Consider the following 25,112-nt stretch of genomic DNA (forward strand, 5'->3'; position numbering starts at 1 on the left):
TCTAATTCTATTGGCTTTCAAAAACTAATCGGAATTGTCCAGGCTGTCTCTGCCCTGCTGAGCCCGCCAAAAGTCCCATTCTGCAAACAGTGCTGCACCAGTTGAGTAATCCTCGACTTACGATTGGTTGAGTAGTCCTCGACTTACAACCGGTTGGGGGTCGCGGCATTAAAAAGGTTGAGAACCACTGCCCTAACCTGTCAGCTTGCAAAAGGTGGGGGGAGAAAGAAATACAACCTCCGGAGCCTGACTTATCTCTCTGCTCTCAAGAGAAGGTGCAAAGAGCCGTTTAAGCATCACTGCTACGACCAGAGCCAGACTGATGTTATCTCTCCTTTCCCATGATGGATTTAACACCTGGGGATTGGCCGGTTTGAAGTGTCTGGATGAACTATGGGGTGAGGTTTGCTTGGGGATACTTTAACCTATCGATCTGTAAAGGAATCCCTCAGATCCTGTCTAGTATGCCTGCCATCAGCTTCTCCTAATAAAAGTTCCTTTTGGAAGAGCCTGCTTCCATGAGTTCTGCTTTCTTGGGATGAAGTGTTAAGGTGGGTCCTGACAGACTGTTGTATTATAACCAAAAGCTTTAATTCAATTATTTTAGTACATTATTTCACTTCTTCTGTTTCAAATTTTAAAAAAAGTTATATATTTAAGCAGTTACGTGTTCATCAGTTCTGTTTCAATATCAGTGTTACAGTTGTTGAAGGAAAAGTCTTCATTAGGGTTCAATCCAAGCTGGGAATAAACAACATGGTGACTGCTTTAGAAAGAAGGTTGTAGTTTATTGAAGAGGAGAGCCAGACAGAAAGATGGCTCTGGAAAAAAAAAAAAAAAGAGAGAGAGAGAGAGAGAGAGAGAGCACATGTAGGGAGTGGTGTTTTTATACTCTTTGGGGCTCTTGAGGTTGTTTCCTGTTCCTGTTTGAGGCTTTGTATTTCCTGGGCCATGTACTTTGACCTGAGTCTGAGTGTGCCCCTCTGGCATCTGTGGGTTAATCCTATTATGTCCTGTTCTAGAGTTTGGGTGGGGTATGTAGATTTTAGGTGTCTCTGTCTTCCTGAGTTTCTAGCTGGAGGGCTTCAACCTTCCTGAATGGATTATAACATCTGCATTTCTACAGAGCTGGTTTCTGCTTGGGGGAGGGAGACTTGGGGCTATTAAGAAAAATTGGGCATGGTTTTCTGCCTCTTTAAGATCCTTTGAGGAAATATAATTTTCTGGCATTTTAATATTTCCTTCTCTGGGGGGGGGGGGCGCTGACTTCCCATACAGTGTTCAATACCACAAACACTTTTGTCTTTTTAAAATCTTTTACACATCTGTAAATAAGAAAATCATTGACAGGTATATTCCTCTGCCACCAGTTCTTCTTTCGATTTTATTTTGCATTTCCCTTGACAAAATCCCAGTATCTCATGATACATTAGCCATTTGTGTTTCCCTATTATTTCTCATCTATAAAATGCTTCTTGTGCTGAGAGCCACAAAGGTGTTTTTGAGCACAACCTGGATTTATATCTATTCCATTTTCTCAATAAATGATTCTTAAAATCCACACTAACTTTAACTTTGTCATACTACAAATATCCATGTCCCCCACATTTCAGGGGGTGTCCTTCTAACTGCAAAATCCTTCGCTTTCTCAGGAGCACCCACTCTTTCAACCAACCCAAACGTAAAGCTGCAAAATACAATTTCAAACCAATAAACCCACCCCACCCCCCTCTTCCCTTTGCAGCACTTTATATTTAACTTGTGGTGTGTGTTTTTTTTCACATATAAATGAGAACATTTGTGTCTCATGGTTGAAATGGGCTGCTCTCTGAGCTTGGTTGTTTTGTTTTTATGCAGCGGTTTCATGACCTGAATTAGATAACCTCATCAGAGCCAGCAAGGCTGAGATGACCAGGGCAGGCCACCAGAATATAAACCGAGAGCAAAACCCACTCCTTACTAGCACTGATGATGTTACCTAGTTGGGGTAATGAATCGTCTTAACATTATTTTGAAATAACATACAATTCATATTCTTCATGGTGATACTCAGGTATTTAACTTTTAATCTTGAAACCTGTTTTATACATCAATTTGCTTGGTGCTCTATTTTTCATGTTTTTTGTTAATATCTTTGTCTTCTTGTTATTAATCTTAGTTATTAATCTTCTAGTTATCAATCTGTACCAAATCCTTTTAGTTTTGCCATTAAAGTTTCCATTTTTTTTAAAATTCATCCAAAATCACCATCAACCACAAAAACTTATTAACATTAAAATATTAATGGAAAAAGTGACATGACCATTTTTCACACTTACGACCATTACAGCATCCTCGTGGTCACGTAATTTGCATTTGGATGCTTGGCAACTGGTTCGTGCTTATGGCGGTGGCCGTGTCCCCCCCAGGGGGTCACGTTGAACCCCTTTTATGACCTTCCAACAAGCAAAGTCAAGGGAGGAGCCGGATTCACTGAACAGCCATGTTGCTAACTAATCAACTGCAGTGAGTCACTTAACAACTGTGGCAAGAAAGGTCATAAAATGGGGCAAAGCTCACTTAACAAATTTCTCAGTAGCAGAAAGTTTGGGTTCAATTGGGGTCATAAGTCGAGGACTCCATGTATTTATGTTTTTTGTGAAGTATAAACTGATCTTAGCCATTTTACAAAATTCTCTCCCAAATTCAAATCTTCCAAAATTTTGAACAAGAAATCCCAGTTCAAATTGTTAAAGGCCTTCTCTGCATCAAAGAAGATCAGTGGAACTGGTTTTTCATTACATTGCTCCAAATATTCCAAAACATGCAACATATTTCTAATATTGTCTTATAACTTATTTTGTCTTATAACTGTCTTTTTAGGTAAAAAACTACATTGATCCTCCATGGATCTTGTAAAATTATTTTCAGCCTGTCAGCTGAAATAATTACAAACAACTTCTAATCATTATTCAGTAATGATTTTTTTTCTCCCATCAGTTGTGTAAATAGCTTCTTGTTGAAGTCAAACCTTGGTCCCTCTTTAGATATTGATGTTATGTTGGCCTCTTTCCAGCTGTCTGGCATATTTCCTGCCTGTAAAATAGAAATCATCGTATTAGAGGTTGTAAACGTTTGTCTCAAAACAGTTATAATAAGAAGCTGGTAATCCATTCTTTCCTGTTTCATTTTAACCATCTTTTATAGTTTCTGAAACCTCTTTTATTGTTATGGGGCCATTCATAATTATTTTTCTGTTCCTCTATAATCGTCAGTAAGTTTTGTTTCTTTAGCTATACATCCATTTTCTCCAGACAAATGTTTTGTGCTTTATACAAATTAGAATAATACTGAAGAAATGCTTTTGGAATAGCCACATTATCCATTAATAAAATATCTCCCACTTGTAGTATTAATATCATTTTTGTTTCCATTTTTTGGAATTTATATGCTAACCATTTCTGTGGTTTATTTGCAAACTCAAAGGGTTTTTATTTGCTTTACACAGTTCATTCTTATTTCTGTTTCTCTTATTGCTATCATAGACAGCTGTAATTGTGAAAGCGTAATTGTTGAGAAATGCTTATTTTCTTCAAATGGTTGGCCCCTGGCGACTGATGACCCAAATGGGTTCCTGAGAGAGCTGGGGGATGCCCTGGGGGCTTTGCTGCAGGATCCTGATAATGTCCTAGAATCAAAGGGAGGCCAAGGCTTGGAACATGGTCGTGCTTGTCCCATCGCTCCCAACCCTCCCTATAGTTCATGGAGGAGCTGCAGGTTCTGAAAAGGGGTTAAGAGATGCCTAGAGCACCCCTGGAGGAAGATGAGGGTTACTCCAACCAGACATGATTTAGAGCTGCCATTAAGGGCTATCTTGTGTCAATAAGAGTGGTAAAAACCCCATTATTTCATTATTTAAGGAGAAACTTCCTGACAGTGAAGACAATTAACCAGTGGAATAGCTTGTTCCCAGAAATTGTGGGCATCACTGGAGATTTTAAAGAAAAGACTAGACAGTCACTTGTCTGAGATGGTATACTGTAGGTTCTCCTGCTTGAGCAGGAGGCTGGACTAGAAAACCTCCAAGGTCCCTTCCAGCTCTATTCTATTCTATTCTATTCTATTCTATTCTATTCTATTCTATTCTATTCTATTCTATTCTATTCTATTCTATTCTAACAATTCCACTCTTATTGTGTCTTCAGAGTGTTGCCTGGACAGCCCTGTTCAGGATCACCAGATCCCTCCTTGGATAGAATGGATCATCTTGTTCAACATTTGATGGACGAAGTCACTCAGCTTAGTTCCCAATAAGAAACCATGTATGGTTCATGTGAGATGCCTGGGGAAAGATCTTGCCCAGTTATCTGGGAGCAGTTCAGACAGTTGGACCTGATGGAGTTAGAACAATTAACCAGTGGAACAGCTTGCCTTCAGAAGTTGTGGGTGCTCCATCACTGGAGTTTTTTTAAAAAAGAGATTGGGACAGCCACCTGTCCAAACTGGTATAGGGTCTCCTGCTTGAGCAGAAGGTTGCACTAGAAGACCTCCAAGGTCCCTTTCAACTCTGTTATTCTGTTAAGTGGACAGAGTCTTTGATCTCTCATCTATCAGTTGTATCCCTGTCCCTTCTGGTTTGTGATAGCCTCTATGGTGGTGACTGTCAGGTGGGTTTGGGGGCAGTGATAAATCTAAACAGTAGACACTCCTTTAACAAGAAGTTAAAATCCAAAAGGTCTGAAACACAATTTATCTTTGATTACATGGAGGCTATAATCAATCTGAAGACACATCAAATAAGTAAGTAGAAGGAGAAAAAATAATATTTAGCAGGAAAGGAAGCAGAATGACAATGGCAAAAGGGTACCTTGGGGATCAAGAGTGAGACAGATGTCATACTGCCAGGATAAAAGGTTGCTACTGACGGGCCCTTTCAAAATGCGAGAGTTGATCATGGCTGCTGGGAAGGGACCTTGGACTTGGATTCCACAATGTCATTTCTTAGCGAACACTTCAGAAATCTCCCCCTTTCTCTGCATGTGTGATGGCAAATAATTGCATTTGGTCATCAAACTCAGGCAAGCTCTTCCAAAAGTGAAAAATAAAATAATGACACATAGTTAGTCTTGCTTGGAGGAAACAGGATGGCATAATTTATGGAAAACAAGGACAATTAAGTCAGGCAGGACCTTGTTTGCATCCTACTCTGGCCTGGGATTTTGTAAGGTCATCACCTTTCTTATTTAAATCAATCCTAGAGGAAAAGTTGGTTGTACTTTAAATGCAGGAAAGCAGGAAAGCAGCAGTTTGAAGACAATATTTTGCAATACATTTATTTATTCAACACATCAGCAGCTTTGAGGACACAGGAGGATGACGAATTATTTCCCCCTTTTTTCACTGAGATTAATATTCATCCTAAAATGTTTTCTCACTGAGGAACAAATAGAAGTAAAGGGCACATCTCTGCAGCTGCCACCCTGGTACCACAATAGCCTCTTTTGCTGTCTACTCTCTTGTGTGCACGGTTCACACAACCAACTGGATTAGGCCACGTTGCACTTGGGAAATCTGTGCTTCAATGGATAATTGGAAACCTTATTTGGGCAAGTGCTGCTTTCATTTTTTTCTAATCACTAAAAAGTCACTGAGGCAAAAAAGTCACTGGGTGTGAACAGGTGGCTCCACACTCAGAGCCACTGTTGACAAGCTCATAGCCAAAATGTCTTTCCAACCATACTTGAAGCTCAGAGGTTTATGCAGACATGATCAGAACCTTTTCAAGTCTGGAAGATAAGTTTGTGCTTCCTGGCATTTCCATTGTAACTAGCTCTCTCAATTGGCTTTCTTGAAAGTATTTGGGTAAATATTAAAACAAAATTTTGCTATAGGTGTATATTACAGGACACCCAACCGACTGAGCAGCGGGGGTATGGGGGAAGTCCTGCCACAGCTCACCTCAGCCAATTAGAGCAAATGCATTAACCTACAAGGCAAAAGGCCAGCGTATGAACCTGCTGCCTTCCCTTCTGGAAAGAGAAAGTGGGACGTAAGACATGTAGTTGCTGCAGACTGGGGGGGAGGGGGGAGGGAAGGATGTCCTCTGCTTATTTCCTCCTGAAATGCCAGATAGCTAAAACAAGCAGGAGTAGAACTTTGCAGCTGCTTGATTTAATTTGCTCCTTCGAAGCAGCCCCACTTTCAATTAATGACCTTCTTTGGACAGAGCGATTCAGTGAAAGTTTTATCAAACCAATTCTTAAGGGCTTTCTAACTAGGCTACAAAATATCCTGGGAGCATCTTCTTTGTTGTGTCCTCCTGGATATTGTCTTCATCTTGTCCCCAGGAGTGAAATAGTCTTAAGTCATCCTCAGGTGAAAGGGTGTTCAAGAAATGCTGCCTCCATGACACCAATAGCACCAATGACAGTTGCAAATGTGTAACTTTTTCTTTGCCATCCATTACCCTGTGTGAAAATCTCAGTGACCAGTAGTGGGTAAGATCAGAGAGGGGTAAATTGTCCATTTTAAGTTGATGTGGACCCAACTTGTCCAGTCTTTTCAGCTTTGTCTACTGCTGTTTGGCTGTGATTCCACTCAAGAACTTGGAATAAGAATAAAAATGCTGCTTCTGCAAAGAACTAAAGAAACCATGGACCACCTAGTTAGCTGTGGCAAGAAGACTGCACAGACTGAATACAAACCACAGCATGGCAAAGTAGCAACAATGGTGCATTGGAAAAAAATGCAAGAAACGCCATTTGCCTGCAAGAAAGAACTGGCGGGAGCCGAAAATAGGCAAAGGCATAGAAAATGAAGAAGAAATGCAGGGACGTGAATTAGAATCAATGTGAACATCAATTGACCATGTAGATCAGTGTTTCTCAACCTTGACCATTTTAAGGCATGTGGACTTCAACTCCCAGAATTCCACAGCCAGCATTGCTGGCTGTGGAATTCTGGGAGTTGAAGTCCACATGCCTTAAAATGGTCAAGGTTGAGAAACACTGATGTAGATGCTGGCAAATCCGCCGCCTCCGGAGGCTCTTCCCAAGGCGGCGCTCAGCCGGGACTTTCCGCAGCCCGGGAGCACCGAGCCACGGCGCCCGCCCTCTGGGCCGCTGCGGAGGGAGGCCCCGGGAAAGGGCTTTCCCTGCAGGTCTTCACTAGCCACGAGGCGGGAGCAGCAGCTGGGCCCCTGCGAGGAAGCCAAAGCAGCCCGAGGAAGGCTGCTCAGGAGCGGCGGCGGCGGCGGCGAACGGATGCCCTTCCTTGCGCTCGTCTGACACCAGTTTCTGTTTCTCGGCAGTGAGGAAGGGTGACGCGCTGAAGCGAGGCCGGGAGCGACAGGCCTCCTTGACAGGCACGATTTTCTTCGAGAGGCGGCGGGGTCCTCCCCCGCCCCCGCGGCCGATCCAGGCGGGCCCGCCCGCCCTTTCTGCCCTCAGACTGGCGTTTTGTCTGCCATAAGATGCTCCTTTAAGCAGCTTTGCCTTTTGCCATTTAAGCTTGTGTTCCATGGGCAGACCGTGTGTGTAGAAAGCCGTGACCCGAGCTGCGCTCGCGTGTGCGTGCATAATAGCGTCCACGAGAAAGGTTTTATCTAAATCACAAAGCTGCTGAAATGTGCGCACAGGGCGGGGGGGGGGCTTAGCAAGTTGGTATCAGAGCGTCCATTGTGGCGGCCTGGAGGAGCATCGAAGTGTCAGCCCAGGCTCTCCGCAGTGGGGCTCGGCCCTCGGCTCCCTCCGTCACCGTGGCAACCTGTGGAAGAAAGTGATTGCCGTCTTTCAACTCCCTGTCAGAAGCTGAGCCGGCAAGGGGGGCTTGCAGTCACACAGATCCAAAAGGCGAGAGAAAATGGCATTTACTGAGGGCCGCCACAGCCATCCCTCCAGAGAGCAAACTCATCCAGACTGTAAGCACAGCAAAAAATGCCTTTGGAGAATCCAGGCACCGGCTCATCTCTCTCAGCTCAGTTCTCCGTTGCTGGAGACCAACTTGCTGGACTGCAGTTCTCATCCTCCCCCACGCTTGCCGACTTTCTCTGGAGAAGCCGGACCTTTTGCAAGGGCTGTGTGCTTGCAAGATTGCTCACCAAGGGCTGGTCAGAACAGGAAGGCCCCATTTTGCAATGGCTGCCCAGGAGCCGTTGTTTTGCTCAGGCCACTCTGCTTTCCTTTCCTACACTGGCTTCAGCTCAGCTGTGCAGCCCAAATGCTGCCCATGCAGTCAGCTGTTGGGTCTCTGAATAGAATAGAATAGAATAGAATAGAATAGAATAGAATAGAACCGGAAGGGATCTTCGAGGTCTTCTAGTCCAACACCCTGCTTGAGCAGGAAACCCTATACCATTCCAGACAAATGGTTGACAAGTCTCTTCTTAAAAACGTCCAGTGTTGGAGCATTCACGACTTCTGAAGGCAAGTTTCTCTTTCTCTTTCTTTCTTTTTCTTTCTTTCTTTCTTTCTTTCTTTCTTTCTTTCTTTCTTTCTTTCTTTCTTTCTTTCTTTCTTTCTTTCTTTCTTTCTTTCTTTCTTTCTTTTAGTCTAACAAAGCACCTGACAATCCCCCCTCCCTCCTTTAAACGTGTCAACCGAAAATGAATAAGGAAGATGGCTGCAGCCATGCTCATTTTTAAAGTGGACAGTTTCCTTGTGCTTCGCTGATATGTAGTGACAGTCTGCCATGAACTCTGGAGAAGGTGGATGAAGGGGGGCATGCTTGCAAAACTGAAAGTAGGTGCTGTGCTTTCCCGAGAAGCTGCTTCAAGGTTGCCCAGCCAGAAGGATGGAGTGGCATTACCAGTGCATGCTTGAACTGACAGTTAGGAAAACAGCTTGCAAGATTTTAATTGATTACCTTGAGTGGGAAATGAAAGACAGTTAAGGAAGAGAAAGTATAAAGTAGGGATTTTGGCTATGCATTACTGCAATAAACTTGATCTAATAAAAATATACCTTTCTCAGCAAATGGAGTCAAGGATTGTTTTCTACTTAGAGGTTTAAGTTCTGACAACTTTATTCGGAATTCCCCTCAGTTTGTCCTCAGAAGTAGGTTGTGAGGTTAGGCTATGTGATCTGCCAGGAGAGTATAGAGTAAGGATTGAATCTTGACTTTCCTGGTCCAAAACACAGCCATTCGGGTCATAAAGTAGTGAACAAATGTCATGCAATGTGAGGAGAATATTAATATTCTCAGGATGAATAGGGCCTTGCTTCCTTTTTATACATGGGCTTGCTTCCTGAGTTTTTGACTTAGACTAGAGGTTGCTTGATCTTCATCCTTCATTTGGGCCTCAAAGCATACAGAAAGGGTGTCATTGATAGTTCCATTTCTAAAAGGTATTAACATATGTATATGTAGCATGTTTCCCTCCATTGTTTTTATATTTGCTTCAAAATTACCAAAGTTTCCTTTTCTACACATCTCACAGGTTTAATTACTAAGCGGAAAAGAGTTAGCCTAATCATATTTGGATCAGGAAATCCCTCATCCATAGACTCTCACTGGGCCAGCACTATTTTACATGTAGGTGAGGAGGAAAGTACCAGAAATACCAGAACAAGCGGGACAGGTACTTCCTTGAACCATGGACAAAAAGCAGAATGCAAGTCTAGTGAATGAACTTCTCCTTCAGTACCAACAACATTCACAGGTTTCCTTGTGGTCCTTTGCATCAACTCTAGTTCTACTCAAGAAAGTTCCCCTGACTAGAAAGCACTTTCCAAGTTGGCACTCTAACCTCTCTGCGTTTCAGCCCTGTCCATGTAGTTTCCTTGGTACGAGTGTTTTGCCATTGTCTTCCTCTACATCTCATGTCCTTGTCTTGGGAGGGCTAGCTTCTGTCATGCCTGCAGTCTTATCTGCACATGGATTTCTTTTCCCTCCAACTGTACAGACAGAGATGACCCTACGAGGATCCCGACACTACTCCCAGAGTCACTGGAGCTACTAAGCTACCACCACCTTCTAGTCTTATAGTCCTATCACAAATCTTATTATAGCTCCCTAAAAAGGCACAACAAAAAATGTTCTTCTTGCATCAACTCCAGGATAGATACAGATTTCAATGGATAGATAGGACTGCAGAAAAAATAATTGCAACCAGCCTGCCTTCCACTGAGGACCGGTATACTGCATGAACCAGAAAGAGGGATGAGAAAATATCCATAGACATCCTGGACATAAATACATGCCAAAACTACTAGATACAAAGATAGTTTTTTCCTCCGTGCCATCACTCTGCTGAATACTTAATTCCCACAGCACTCTCTCATTTCTCATCTTTTCTCATCCTCTCATCTTTTCTATCTTCTATTGGTTTTTTATGATTTATAAATTGTGGTTTATTGTGATCTATGACCTATTACTTGCTGTTTATGTGTACACTGGGAGCTTCTGCACAGGCGACAAATTATTTGTGTGTCCAATCACATTTGACCAATAAAGAATTCCATCCTGTACCAATAGCACTTAGACTTATATACCGCTTCACAGTGCTTGACAGCCCTCTCTAAGAAGTTTACAAAGTCAGCCTATTGCTCCCCCAACAATCTGGGTCCTCATTTTACCCACCTCGGAAGAATGGAAGGCTGAAAATCAAGCTGCCTAACTGCTGGCAACCAGCAGTCAGCAGAAGTAGCCTGCAGTACTGCATTCTAATCACTGCGCCACCAGGACCTATTCTATTCTATTCTATTCTATTCTATTCTATTCTATTCTATTCTATTCTATTCTATTCATATTCTGTTCTTATCATTATTCTATTCTATTCTATTCTATTCTATTCTATTCTATTTATATTCTGTTCTTATCATTATTCTATTCTATTCAATTCTATTCTATTTATATTCTGTTCTTATCATTATTCTATTCTATTCTATTCTATTTCTATTTCTATTCTATTCAAGTTGGCTTTTCGTCCATTCAAAAAGGGAGTGATATGTCTATATTAATTCCAAACAGGAAAGACATACAGGTCAGCTCCTATAAGAGAACTCCAAAGTAAGTGGACTGCAACTGTTTCTAACGTGTGCTGTGTGACACTAACCCCCAACTCTTGCAATGAGCAAGTGTCTAATGTTGGATGCAGTCATGTTATATTTTGCAAGCTGACTTTACTATTCTACAAATAAAGTTCACACAAATTCAAAAACTACAGTCAAGAGTAATCAGGTGGATTTTTTAATCTATGGAAAATTCATAAACATTATTACAACTAATCTATTTCTTTTACCAGACAAAGTACATCAGGTGGAAATTATTTTAAGTGCGTTGAAATTTACAAAACAGAGATAGCTGAATTGCTGGACATTTTTAGCTTATGACAAAAGCAAGTTTGAAGAGAGATGTACCAATTTTGGATGCAATCACCACACAATCATTTGGGAGCTTGGGACCCCACCCTTCCTGCAGAGAGCAATGGCAAACGTTCGCTTCCAGAACTTCCTTTCCTGTCTCAGCTTCTACTCTCGGGAATCGATCACATCTTGAATGTGCCTCCCCTAGTCATTTCCCACAGCAGAAATCAATGGTATCAGCATAATCCCTTAATGGATTACTGGGAAACACAGATCAACCTGTGATGTTAGCCCGATGCCTGGCCTTCCTGGAGGTCACTGCAACCCCACACTACTCAGCGAGCAAAAAGCTTTGATTGGTGGCTCCAAAATTGAACTGACAAGGCTGCCAGGGCCATGCTGGCATTTTCTATCACTCATTCAATCTTCAGTTATTCTATCCAGCTCATACTGGTGATTAAGAATTTCACAGGATGAACAATCTTCTCTATTTGATCAGCAACTTTGGGGAGTTCAGGTGAACGTTGGATGGCACTGGTAACAAAAACATAGGAATAAAGCATATACATATACTTTCTTTACCCCTCAAAGCATGTTAAATATCAGTATGGCATTACCTGCTGACTTCTGTGGAAATAATTATTTGTCTGCTGGTAAAGTGGGGGCGGTGCAAGTATCAACCTTATTTCTAAAGAGAAATGAGTGGGCCCAAAATCTGGCAATCTAGGGCCACTCCCAAAAATTCATTTATTTCTTGTATCTGCAAAGCATATTTAGAATGTGCTAGCTGGAGGCTTTTGACCTTGGTCCTCGGAGACACTTACAAGGCGAGCCGAAACCTCCGATGCAAAAGTATCCATGTAAGTGCTTTATTCAAGTTCCTAGGAAAGAACCAACCATGCGTCTGTGGAATGGGGAATCCTGGGGACGGGGTTGTCCAAAGATTCTGCACAGATCCAAAGTGGAGTTTGGAGAAAGAGATCCCAGCTGAGATGCCGGAAGGTCCTAAGCTGTCTCGCCTGAGGCAGAGAGACCTGCACATAAGCACAGGCAGGCACACAACTACAGCCACAGCATCTCTTTCTTCCTTTGGCTGCAGGTCGAATAAAAACAGATCTAAATGCAGGGTCTCATCACATTCTACTGCAAGTGGGAAGGGCACTTTGGGAAGAAAACAGATGGAAGAATGGAACGTGGTCTAACAAAAGGTAGAACTATCTGGAATGTCTTGAAGCTGCTTTGGACATTAGGGAAATTACCCTCACAGAGGTGTGCAATTGATCTCTGCTTCAATTTCCAGCACCATTCCCCTTGGGATGGAGTATCTGGCTTCAAAAATCTTTCCCTTTTGAAGATGTGAAACAGGAGCCAACATCCTCCTCCCACCATCCACTCTCTGGGACATCTGCCAGTTGTGTAAGCAGAACCAGTAAGAGGTGTGGAGGTCTTACTGGGAATGATTTCAGCCTTTCATGAGTTAACAGCTAACCCCACCCCCACCCTCCACACTTGCACTGAAACAAAATCTCAGTCTTTGAAAAGAAAAAATAACAAAATGTGACACATTTGAAGCCACCCAGTCAGAAAACTTCTGAGGCAGAGAAGCTGCTTGCAGCCCAGTTCCTAGACCCAGGTAGCAATTCTTTGAGAAGGATCCCATAAGAGGCCCGTCGTGATGGATGTATCTCACCACCCAATGTGCCCCCTGGCTGTTCCAGGTCAACCGCTAGCAAAGGAGAAAGCAGCACTTTCTGGAGATGGGTAAGAGGAGCTCGGAGTGATAGAGAAGGAGGAGCAAAAGGCCCAATTGTTGCTCTGTCTTTTTGAACACTTACAGCAGCAGGTGGAACTATTGTCCCCCCAAGAATGTCTTTGCTTCTCTTGTAGAAATGCAAGATGTTCACAATGGCATGCTCAAAGACGAGGTTAGAGATAGCTGATTTATAGAGCACACATCATGGGTTGCAAATCCATTTGGGGTGGTCCAGACTCAGCCATGCAGAAGTCTGGGAAGAAAAGAAACACAGGCAGTGAAACTAAGTGGAGGATGTCAAAACACAATGCTTGGCTTGCTGGAGCTGCCGCCAAGAGAAAAATCTCACAGAAGGTTTCTGCAACCTGCTCAGAACACCTCCAGCACTCGGGTTCTTAAGAAATCAGAAAATAAATGGCAGGATTACCTGGAGCCTTTCATCCCTCCTCATTTGGGAATCTGCCCTGGGGACAGGAAGAACTGCAAAAGAAATGAAGCAGTAAGAAAAACCATGAGGGAGAAAGCAGGACTGCATCTACATCTCTACTACTGGCCAGGCTGAACTGGAGTTCACTAGAGGGCTGGTGCAGTGTTCTGGCTTAGGTGCTGGATTAGGGGTGGGGAGGCCCAGTTCTCATTCCCCCTCAGTCATGGAGACTCTGTCTCTGTCAGCTCAACCCGCCCGCAGGGACTGGCAATACAGCACCCTAATATATTTAATGCTGAAAAACAATGCCTGAGATTTCAGGATTTTTGCAAAAGCCGGAACACTGCGAGAGAATGAAAGTTACAAGCTTGTAAGATTCAGCAACCCCATTTGACTATCAAACAAAATAATTATTTTATAACTCATGATGAAAATAGTGCTGATCCTGAGCCTGTGATGCCAACTTCAGTTGAAAATCAGCTTCCCTACCTGGGAGATTAAGGATTGGGGTGACAGGGAATGGAGGTTATGGCCCCTCAACAGGACAGCTGCCAAGCACAGGAAATCAAAAGCCAGAGCAGTTCAGATGAAAACAGGTCTGTTGCATGCTAACAGGCTTTACAAGAATCTAACAGTCAAGGCAAATTGGCAGTAGATAAAGATCAAGGGAAGTCAAGTTGGGCTGGACTTAGATCTTTTATGGGTGCGGAGGGACTTGAGGCTGATGACACATTTGACCCCCTCCCTCCTCAGCCTGGTCATCTCCTATACCAGTCAGCCCCGAAAAATTCTGATACTGCAAGCCAAACATCCCCTGAGGCCCTCAGGGGCCAGTGGTACATTTTACGGGGCAGAATTTGGCAGGCCTCTTTTTTGTAATAGTAATTTTATTCCCAAGGTACCTAATAGCTGAAAGCAATTAATAAGCAATTTCCAAAAATGATTAGGAAAGGAAGTAAGTGAACCCAGTGTCCTTTCAAAGGTGCTGACTGTGATTTGAGCAAGATGCCCTCAACTCCCAGAGCTCTAAACCCACCGGAGACCCCCATCTTGCAGGCTCCTTGCTAGGAGCAATTGTCTGGAGAATTGTGAAGTCCTCTCCTTGACCAGAGAGGAATTATGAAGAGCCAATCTACTTGCCGGCTTTTCATTCTACTGTAGTCATCGGCTGCACTCTCAGCTGTGCCATTTTCAATTCACCATCTCTTCCCCAAAAATCTCACAAAAAATCTGCCAGTCTTTTCAAATCTCAGGCATCTGAAAAACACCTCTCTATGCAGAGGGAATACATTTGGGATAAATGTCCCAAACATTCATGGGCAAAATCAGAAGATGGCATGATTCACCAGCTTTTCAGGATGCCGAACATATGTGTAACGGCAACCCTTTCCTGCTCTTACCTTCCTCTCCTGAAGGAGGCTGTCTCGAAGAACTTTGCCCTGGACGCCACTCTGAAAAGCAACCAGCACAAACAGCCCCTTAGTTTTGTGGTAGCAATACGGCTGTTCAATCAAACAAGGTCCAAGATCAAGGAAGCAAATCTCCATTAACAGTACCGAATCTGGATAGATAGGCAATATATGAGAGAACACACATGTGGTCCAGGTTTCACTGTGGGCACAATTATTAGGCAAGTTGTATTTTGGAGGATTAATTTTCTTATTGAACAACTCGTGCTCTCAGTCAATCCCAAATGTTAATAAACCTCAAACCTGACTATTTAAGAAAGTAAAAGGGAGGCTTTGGCTTTCTTAGGAGAATAGCTATGTGTGCACAATTATTGGGCAACTATTGTGTTTCCCCAAAAATAAGACCGGGTCTTATATTTATTTTTGCTCTAAAAGACCCATTAGGGCTTATTTTTGGGAAATGTCTTATTTTGGGGGGGATAGAGGTGTCCCACTTTGTGCCTTCCCTGCCCTGCATGGCTTCGGTGGGTGTCTGGCACGCTGCAGGGGAAGCAAGGCAGGGTGGGGGGAGGCGGATCTGCCCCCCGCAGCCCACATCCGCACACCTCAGGCCCCCCCACAGCCAGGCCACTCCCCACCCGGTGACTTCCCCCGCCCATTCGATGACCCGGCTGCCCATCCTCTTCCCTTTCACTCCCCTCCTGAGCCAGACTGCCATGCTATGGAGGATGGGCGGGGGAGGCTCGGTCCCCCTCCGCCATTTTGGAGCCAGGGGAGTGATGGCAAAAGGCCTGAGCCGTGTCTGCGGCTGGAGGGGCTTTCTTCGGTTCCTGCCACCCCACTTCACTCTGCCCCACTCCGCAGATCACCTGCCTACTGGCAGCTGCCTCCTCCTCCTCCACCTGCCACTTGGGTTCTCGGCCGCCGCCTCGCACTGCCTGCTCCCCGTTCGCTGCCTGTATTGTATAGTTTAAATGGCGGCAGCTCTGGAGGCTAGTGGTAGGCTCTCTGCATCGTCCCGGGGCTGGTCCACACAGTGATGGGAGAATTATACCAGGGGCTGGTAGCGGGGGTGCTCCAAAGACAGCACAGCCATGACTCCAGCCGCCAACTCTCCTGTGGCTGTGTGGGCAGAGCCACAAAAGGGGTCAGGTGGCTGAAACTGCCTGCCCAGGTGTGGGGGGAAATTTAAAAATATATATGCTTTTAGTATTATCATGTAATCATATTTTATATTTTATAATTATCATTGTATAATCAGTTGCCTGAGTAGATGTTTTGAGTATATAGGGAACATACAAGCCTCAGGTGGAGGAAGGGGGGAGAACAGGAGTTACCATGGGGCCCAGTGTGAGTCACCATCTAGGAATTGTTTTTAAGTACCTTCTGGTGCCTGGTACCCCTACTGGATCTAACAGGTGTAGAAGATGGGAGACATCTCTCTTCTAGACTTGATATCGGATAGTAGGGGAAGGATCTTATTAGTATAATGTAAGCAAACAGGGGCGGAGATTTATTTATTTTATTTATGAGACTTATATACCGCTTTAAGTGCAAGCACTCTCTAAGCGGTGTACACCAGTAAGCAATGTATATATATATATATTTACATTGCCCCCAACAATCTGGGTCCTCATTTTACCTACCCCGGAAGGATGGAAGGCTGAGTCAACCTTGAGCCGGTGAGATTTGAACCGCTGACCTGCTGAACACAGTCAGCTAAAGTGGCCTGCAGTACCTCCAAAGTCTAAGCCAATGGGGCCATGGGGGAGGGAATGGGGCGTCGCAATAGGATGTATAATACTATGTGATTTTGGAATTTGGGGTGTGGTTCAGTGCTTGGCTACATTGCATTGCCTTCCTGAATCCACCATGCTTTGCAAACCGTTATTTTTTTAGACTTTGTTGTGAAGTCTAATAAACTTCTTTTCTATTTGTAACTCAGAGTGGATTTCAATTTGTGACTATTTGTGTGTCTACCACGGGGACAATGTAGAGAGTGAGTGAAGCCGTGAGGCGAGGCAGGTGGGGAGAGGGCTGGCAGCACTGCTACTGCTCCCGATTTTCCAAAGGGGCCTCTCTGCAGGGGATCTCCCTCCCTCTCTCCCTCCTGTGGCGGCCCCCCTCCCCAAAGTCCTGCTTGCAAGCAGATGCCCCATTTCGGTTCCTGAGTAGCAGCAGCTCCCGGCGCACATGCCATTCCCCCCCCCCAGTGAATTTTCATGCCGGGTTTTGGGCCATGATTACAGCCCCCCCTCTTGCTGCCGTAAGAAGTAGTCCACACGGAGGTGGAGGAGCAGGAGGAGGAGGCGCACCAGAGCTCAGCAACCGTGGCAGCAGCAATGGAGCTGAGCTCCCTTGGCAAAGCGGACTCGCTGGGAACCTTTCTCAGAAGCTATTACATATAACCAGGGATAAAGATATACAAAACTCACGCAAGTCTCCACTATAATAGAAGAACTGTTGCAGTTCAGCTGGCAGAAATATGAGAACTGGAGAGAACCAGAGTCAAGTCTATCCACAGTCACAGAAACCCCTTTGATGACCTTGTTTTTGTAAGGATAAAATTAAGGCTTCCCTGTAAGTACCTTAAGCTCCTGGAGTCCCCCTCCCCCCACCTGCTCCCCAGGCAGGAGAGGAAAGAGAGGAAGGCAGCAGACAGGCAAAGTGGCTTACTGCTGATTTAACTGGTAAAAATGCCATTCTCCTTGGTACGGAACCTCGACTGCCAAGGTTCAAAGCGAGTGTGTGTATATGTATGTACATACATCTCTAAGGTCAGAGGGATGTGCCCAGCTCTCCTGAAACTTTCCCCTGCTTCAGTGAAGTGCCCGCTAGTTCTCGCCTGAAGGACCCACCCAGAGGGCCTGCCCTGCCACCCCTATGGAGGGAGATTTCCCCAGAGCTCAAGAGAGAGTTCACAGTTCACAAATGCTGTTTTCTGGGTGAAAACAGAGGAACTTGGGGGAGAACGGTAGAGAATGTGCAATATAGGCCTGACCCCCTTGAGGAGGGCAAAGCGGGCTCCAGAAGCCTTTGGCCTCCGTGGTGTCTTTGTCAGCAGAGAACCGTACGGTTTGCTGGCGTGGGAAGCAGATGTTCTTCCTTGAAATGTGCTGCCCTGTTTGACTGGGTGTCCTCCAGATGGGGAGTCCCGAGGCGCTCCCAATTCCCCAGCCAAATGGCACTTGTTGGGGAAGGGGACTAGGAGAGACGCCCCCCAACCCAGTTGGACCCTCTGCTAGGCCTGTTCTGCCACTACTCACACTGAGGAGGGGGCTTCTGTTGCTGTTCCCACCACCAGGTCTGCCTTGGCCTCCACCTTCTGTGGCAGGGGAGCCTTGCAGGGAGGATCTGGGGGTCTCATCGGAGGTCGCGTGATGACCGGCTTCTCTCCTGGCAGCCGAGCTTTGGGGAAGCTCTCATGTTCACCTGAGTTGAAAAATATGAATTGAAATGCAGGAAGGAAATGGAAGAAAATATGCAGTCACCCACAAAAGAGGTCCCTAAAAAAGAGGCAAACTCAGCATTCCTGCTACAAGAAGAAAAGTATCCCAGACCTCCCTAAGGAAAAAAAAAGGCAAATCTTGGTGAGAGGAGAGTCAATTCTTTGGGGAAGAGAAAAAATAGTCTGCAGGTCAGGCAGTCAAATCTAGGGAGGTATACTGTTTCTCTGGAGCAAAAATTTAAGATGTAACTGAGTACCTTACTAAAATAATCAGCCCCATGGATTACTACCCCATTCTTCTCCTACACATGGGGACCAATGACACAACAATGAATAATAACAAGAGATTACGAACAGCTAGGGAAGAAAGTTAAACAATTAGTAGCCCAAGTGGTGTTTTCATCCATACTTCCAACAAAAGGCCAACATCCAATGAGGGCTTAAAGGTTGGTGTCATCAACAGAACTTCAGCTTCCTAGACCATGGTCTATGTTACCTACATGAAGGGCTACTGTCAAGGGATGGAATGAATCTCACAAAAACTGGAAATAATATATTCAGAAAATGACTAGCTGAGCTGATCAGAATAATAATAATAATAACAACAACAACAACAACAACAATAGCTTTATTGTCACTTTGAAAGTACACCAATTGTAAGGTGACCAACCGTCCTCCTTTAGGGAGGACAGTCCTCCTTTTGTGAGTTCTGTCCTCCCTCGAAAAGTGTCCTCCTACATGTCCTCCTTTTCGATATTTGAAGACTAATCTGCAGGGCTTTTTTTTCCCTCACAGAACGCTCAGAATGGCATTCCAACACCTTGTTTTTATGGGTTTTTTTTCAACTTTTGCATGAGCTGTGCTACTCCCCCTATTGGCTTTCGAAAGCCAATAGGAATTGCTGCTGAGCATGCCAAAACACCTGGCTGGCAAACTTTGCACATGTAGGTTGTCTACAGCGAAGGTGAATTGGCAGGAACTTTGCACCCCTCCCTGCTACTCAAATACACCACCTCCTAGTTAGTCCCAAAGATACCTGGAGGAGACTGGAGCGGCGATGCCGTAGTAACTTTATCTTGATCTTCAGCCCTGCTAGGGCAATAATGGCTGTGGGCTCAAGAGGCAGGGGCGGCGGGGCTGCTGCGGATGGGGCTGTGAGGGGCGGCGGTGGCCGGCTGCTTCCCATGCTGTGGGAGCCGTGGGGCCTGCTCTACACGGGGCTGTGCAGGGTGGGCGGTGGTGCTGGCGGGGCGGCTGTAGGTGGGGTGTGTCGATGGCGGGCTACACTCCCGGGGCCGAAGCCAGCGCAGCTGGTGCTTTGGGAGCCACGGGGCCTGCTCTACATGGTGGGATAGCAGTGCTGGTGGGGTGGTTGTGGGCGGGGGCGTGGCATCTAAGCATAATTACAATATAAAATGTTATTGTTACAAATGTTTTTTATTATGCATTTATCATATTATAGTGTATTCTGTATTATTGTTGCAATGAATAAAACGTTTCTTTTATTTACGATTTTTATTCTTCAATTTATTTGTGTCCTCCTTTTCTTTGTAAAAAAGTTGGTCACCTTACCAATTGGCATACATCAAAATGAAATTTCGTTGCATACAGCTCTCAAAGGGTCACCACCTCCGATTATACATTCCTTGTTCGTGGCCGGCTCGTTACAGATCTTCCATTTTAGAGTCTCTAGGGAGCGAACGATGGCAAACAGGACAGATGGAAATGGAGCTCCATGTGGATTAGCCCTCAAATTAGCTTGTATTCCTGCACGACAACCTCGCCTCCTTTCCTTTTTCTGATCTTGTCTCTTCCACCTTTTCTTTAAAGAGGCCTCACTCCTTTTCACCCCTGGAGAACGCTGCCGCTGCCACCAACTCCTCCAAAATCCTCTCTCCCATCCTCTGGGCCTGCCGACAGCCTCATGCAGAAGGGCTTTAAACTAAAATTGAGGGAGGAGGGGGGTAATCTTCACAACCTTTAGAACCTAGCAAAAATGACTAGATAACCAATCACATGAGGAGATTGGGAGTAAAGAGAGAGAAGAAATTTTAAAAAAACCATAATGAAGTAGAGAGTGATGGGACGGATGGAAATCCCAGGTACAAAGTAGGAGATATAAGAAACATACCCAAGACCCATAAAGCAGGGGTCCCCAATCCCCGGTCCATGGACCAATACCGGGCTGCGGCATGCCAGCAACCGGGCTGCACAAACAAGCAAAGTCCCATTCACAAGATGCAGGCAGCACACAAAACCAGGCACCTTCTGGTCCGCGGAAAAACCTCTCTCCACGGAACCGGTCCCTGGTGCCCAAAAGGTTGAAGACCTCTGCCATAAAGGACCCAAATGCTTACACTAATGCTCAAAGTTTAGGGAACAAACAGAGTCAACTTGAAGTATTAGTACTTGAAGGTAGATATGATGTAGTTGCCATTACTGAAACTTGGTGGGATGAAACTCATGGAAGGATACAAACTATTCAAAAGAAACAGACCTAACGAAAGAGGAGGTGGAGTTGCACTGTATATAAAAGATCACTACAGCTCTAATACACAAAACCAAGGATGTCTATGGAGATTCTCAGTCATGCCGGACATGATTGTCCCAAAGAAGCTTTTTCAAGAGGCAACTGGACTTTCTTGTTTTTCTTTGAAGACGTTTCACTTCTTATCCAAAAATCTTCTTCAGCTCTGATTGGATGGTGGAGAATGGAAGGATTTATATTCCTTGCAGATAGCTGGTCATTGGCATTGCTTTAGAGAGTCATTGAGGCCACTTGGGGAGTTTTCTGTGTCCTCAGGTTCACCTCACTCGTGCAAATGTGTGGGGAGATGCAAGGGCAGAAAACTTCCTGCAGAAAGCACAATTCCACAATACAGTCTTTTCAACAGTTTCAAGAAGGCTCCACACCCATAAAATCCTTCCATTCCCCACCATCCAGTCAGAGCTGAAGAAGCTTCTTGGATGAGAAGCGAAACATATTCAAAGAAAAACAAGAAAATCCAGTTGTCTCTTGAAAAAGCACCTTTGGGACAACCATGATCTGAATGACTGAGAATCTCCATAGACATTTGGCTATGCACTTTGGGATGAACACCTTTCGAATGGTGAGGGAGTATGAACGGATTTCCAGAAAACATCGCAGACTACAGGAACCATTTGCGCTTCAGTTTGGGATGCAGGCAACACAGACTCATCCCCAACAGCCTGTGCCCGTCTTCAACAGGGAAGGGATACAGGGCAGAAAACATCCTTCAGTCAAGAAGGCTCCACACTCATTTGCACCACTCAGGGGACCCTGAGGACACAGACAAACCTACAAGAGGCCTCAATGACTCTCCAAAAGAATGCAAGTGACCAGCTGTCTGCAAGGAGTATAAATCCTTCCACTCCCCACCATCCAATCAGAGATGAAGAAGCTTCTTGGATGAGAAGCAAAACGTCTTCAAAGAAAAACAAGAAAGTCCAGTTCCTTCTTGAAAAAGCACCTTTGGGAAAATCAAGGATGAAAACTCCTAGAATTCATATGGGTCAATATAAAAGGAAAAAAGAATGACATTGCTATAGGCGTATACTACAGGTCACCCAAACAAGCAGAAGAAAGAGATGAATTCTTTGCTAATCAGTAACAAATGTATGTAGGAAACATACCACAGTAGTAATGGGAGATTTTAACTATCCTGATATCAACTGGGAGATAAACTCTGCAGCCAGTGGGAAATTGAGCAGATTCCTAGCCAACTTAGCTGACAACTTTGGTCATCCAAAAGGTAGAGGAGGGAATAAGAGGAAAAGATAAAGTGGACCTAATTCTTACTAATAGAGAGGAAGTGATAGAGAGAGTTGAAGTTGCCAGAACCTTGGGTGAAAGTGACGTCATACTGGAATTCAATATAATGCAAACACAAGCAATAGAATGTAATCCAACCAGTTTCTTAAACTTTCAAAGAGCTGATTTTAATAAACTCAAAGAGAGCCTATCAAAAATTTCCGCTTATTTGAAGGACCATTCACAAGAAAAATACATTTTGGTCTGGAGAAGATGGATTGATTATATTCAAAAGAAATATGAGACTGAAAAGTATTATCTTGCTTATGAGTAGATTTTAGGTTATTATTAATAGTTTAATATGATTGAATTTATATTATTTTTAGTGTTATGGTTTAATTATATTATTATTTTTGTTTTTAATTTGTTAATATTTGTTTTGAAAAGGAGTTAAAGTATGTTATGGTTTGATTGATAATACAGGCGGGTAATGTTAGTTAGATTATGATTGTTTATTTGTTACCCTGTAATCAGCTCTGGGAAGTGGGGGAGGGGGGGAAGGAGTGGGAGGGGTTTGGGTTATATTGTATTAAATTTGTAAAACTTTTAATAAAAAAAGAGAGCCTAAGAAAAATTCCATGGATAAAAATGCTAAAACGGAAAACAACTCAAAAAGAATATAAATAATAAAATAAAATATTTTAAAAAAATGGATGAATATAAATCACTGGGAGTTGATGGATTACATTCCAGAGTTCTGAAGGAACTAGCAGATACTATCTCTGAACTATTGTACCATATCTTTTTTAAAAAAATCCTGGAGCACCGGAGAACTGCAAAGGATTGGAAAGAGCTGAAGGGTGGTTCCCATCTTTAAAAAAAGTGGGGGAAAGGACCCAGGAAACTGCTCACCAATCAGCCTAACATCAACACCTGGGAAGATACTGGAAAAGATAAAAAAAAAAAACAGATTGTGAACATCTAGAAACAAATAAAGTTATAACTAGAAGCCAGCATGGGTTTGTTTAAAGACAGATCATGCCAAACCAATCTTATTTCATTCTTTGGCAGATTGACTAAATTAGTAGATCAGCAAAATGCTGTGGACATAGTCATTTGACAAAGTAGACCACAACCTATTTCTTGGTAAACTAGAAAAATGTGGGATAGGCAGCATCACCACCAGATGAATTTGTATCTGGCTGACAAACTGTACTCAATGAGTCGTCCTTAATGGTATTATGTCTACATGGAAGGAAATAAGCAGTGTCTTAGGCCCAGTACTCTTTGAATATCTTCATAAATGACTTAGATGAGGGAATAGAAGGGGAAATCATCAAATGTGCAGGTGACCCTAAGGTGGCAGGAATAGCCAACACCCCAGAAGACAAGCACAGGATCCAAAAAGATCTTGACAGACTTGAACAATGGGCCCTATCCAACAACATGAAATTTAATGTGGAGAAAAGCAAGGTTTTACACCTGGGCAGGAAAAACCAAAGGTACAGGTACAGATTAGGCAAAACCTGGTTCAAAAACAGTAAATGTGAGAGGGACCTTGGAGTCTTAGTGGATGATCACTTAAACATGAGTAAGCAAGGTGCAGGAGCAGCCAAAATGTATTAACATAGGCATAGAATGAAAATATCGTGAAGCATTAGTACCGGTTTATAAATCCTTGGTAAGGTCACACCTGGAATACTCCATCTAGTTTTGGTGACCACATTACAAAAAAGATGTTTTGGAAAAAGCGTAAAGAAGAACAACTAAGATGATTAAAGGCCTGGAGACAAAAACATATGAAGTTTGCAGTTGCAGGATTTGAGTATCGCCAGTCTAGAGAAAAGAAGAAACAGGGGCGACATGATAGCAGTTTTCCAATATTTCAGGAGCTGCCACAAAGAAGAGGGGGGTCAACTTATTTTCCAAAGCACCAGAAGGCAAGACAAGAAACAAAGGATGGAAACTAATCAAGGAGAGAAGCAACCTGGAACTAAGGAGAAATTTTCTAACAATGAGGACAATTAAGCAATGGAATAGCTTGCCTTCAGAAGTTGTGGGTGCTTTATCACTGGAGGTTTTAAAGAAAAGATTGGACAGCCACCTATCTGAAATGATATAGGGTCTCCTGCTTGAGCAGGGGGTTGGACTAGAAGACCTCCAAGGTCCCTTCTAGCTCTATTCTGATTCTAATGGGAAAAGCATAAGCAAAAGGGCTTAGGGCCATTTTCCAATCCTATATGTGACCCAAGGTAAGGGAGCTACCATGGAGCAGCTGATCAAAAATTCTATTTTGAAAAGGACCCTTTAAATATTATTTGAAATGTGCCAACTGACTGAAATGATGTCTCACTGCAGCTGCCTCAATTCCTTGCCATCAGAAAGCAGAACGAGCGATAATAACAGTTGTACAGTGGCCGACAACAGAAAGATTGGGAATGCTACCAGGTATGAAATAACTCCTGTTGTGTGGCAGAGCTACAAAAATTGAAAATACAGAAATGTAAACAAACAAAATCAGCATTGGAGCTATATTATATTCTCAATCGAAACTATGCAATTGACCAACAGTTGAAAATAGATTATCTGAATTTTTTTAAAGCTCAGCATTTCAGGATAATTGAACAATTGTACACAGGAAGATTTTTTAACTGTGGTAGAAATTCTATTCTAATGAAGTTGAGAGGGCCACCCATTTGCCAGAGATACTCTCTATAGCTTTTCTTGAAAGTTTATCTTAAGTTGATGCATGATGACCATGGCTTTGGGCAGCTGTGATGAAACATGAAGGGCCGTGCTGCAAATCCCGTAGTTTACCTCACCTGATGGATACGTATTGTGATTCCATTGTGGCTTCTATCAGATAAGTCACATTCTGGCTTAACATAGTTCTTAATGATGTTATACTGAGTTGGATGCTGTTTAATAGTCCCTACTTTGTTCTTCTTCACTGCTCCTGCTGCTTTTATGATATTTTTACATAATGTTTTTTATAGTTTGTGGTGATTTTGTCCTATTTTG

The 25,112-nt window shown here is 43.7% G+C and overlaps 1 protein-coding gene across 3 annotated transcripts in view; it reads right to left on the minus strand.

Moving 5' to 3' along the window:
- Window positions 1-11,138: 11,138 nt before the first annotated feature.
- OPHN1 (oligophrenin 1) overlaps window positions 11,139-25,112 on the minus strand; it is a 151,628-nt gene continuing 137,654 nt past the window's right edge. Inside the window, exons 21-24 of one of the 3 annotated variants that reach the window (XR_005559410.1) lie at window positions 14,863-14,913; window positions 13,463-13,515; window positions 13,118-13,288; window positions 11,139-11,816 (exon numbers count right to left, since the gene is read on the minus strand). Coding sequence is in view for 2 of the 3 variants with exons in the window: in XM_039365374.1 (XP_039221308.1) it covers window positions 13,473-13,515; window positions 14,863-14,913; window positions 18,138-18,303 (260 nt within the window). In the remaining variant the exon portion in view is untranslated. Of the gene's footprint in view, window positions 13,289-13,462; window positions 13,516-14,862; window positions 14,914-18,137; window positions 18,304-25,112 lie in introns of all 3 variants that reach the window. The other 2 variants (XM_039365374.1, XM_039365375.1) reach the window with 2 other exon arrangements.

Source organism: Crotalus tigris, unplaced genomic scaffold (genome assembly GCF_016545835.1).
Source record: "Crotalus tigris isolate CLP2741 ecotype Arizona unplaced genomic scaffold, ASM1654583v1 scf7180000020062.1902635, whole genome shotgun sequence".
NCBI classification, from domain to species: Eukaryota; Metazoa; Chordata; class Lepidosauria; order Squamata; family Viperidae; genus Crotalus; species Crotalus tigris.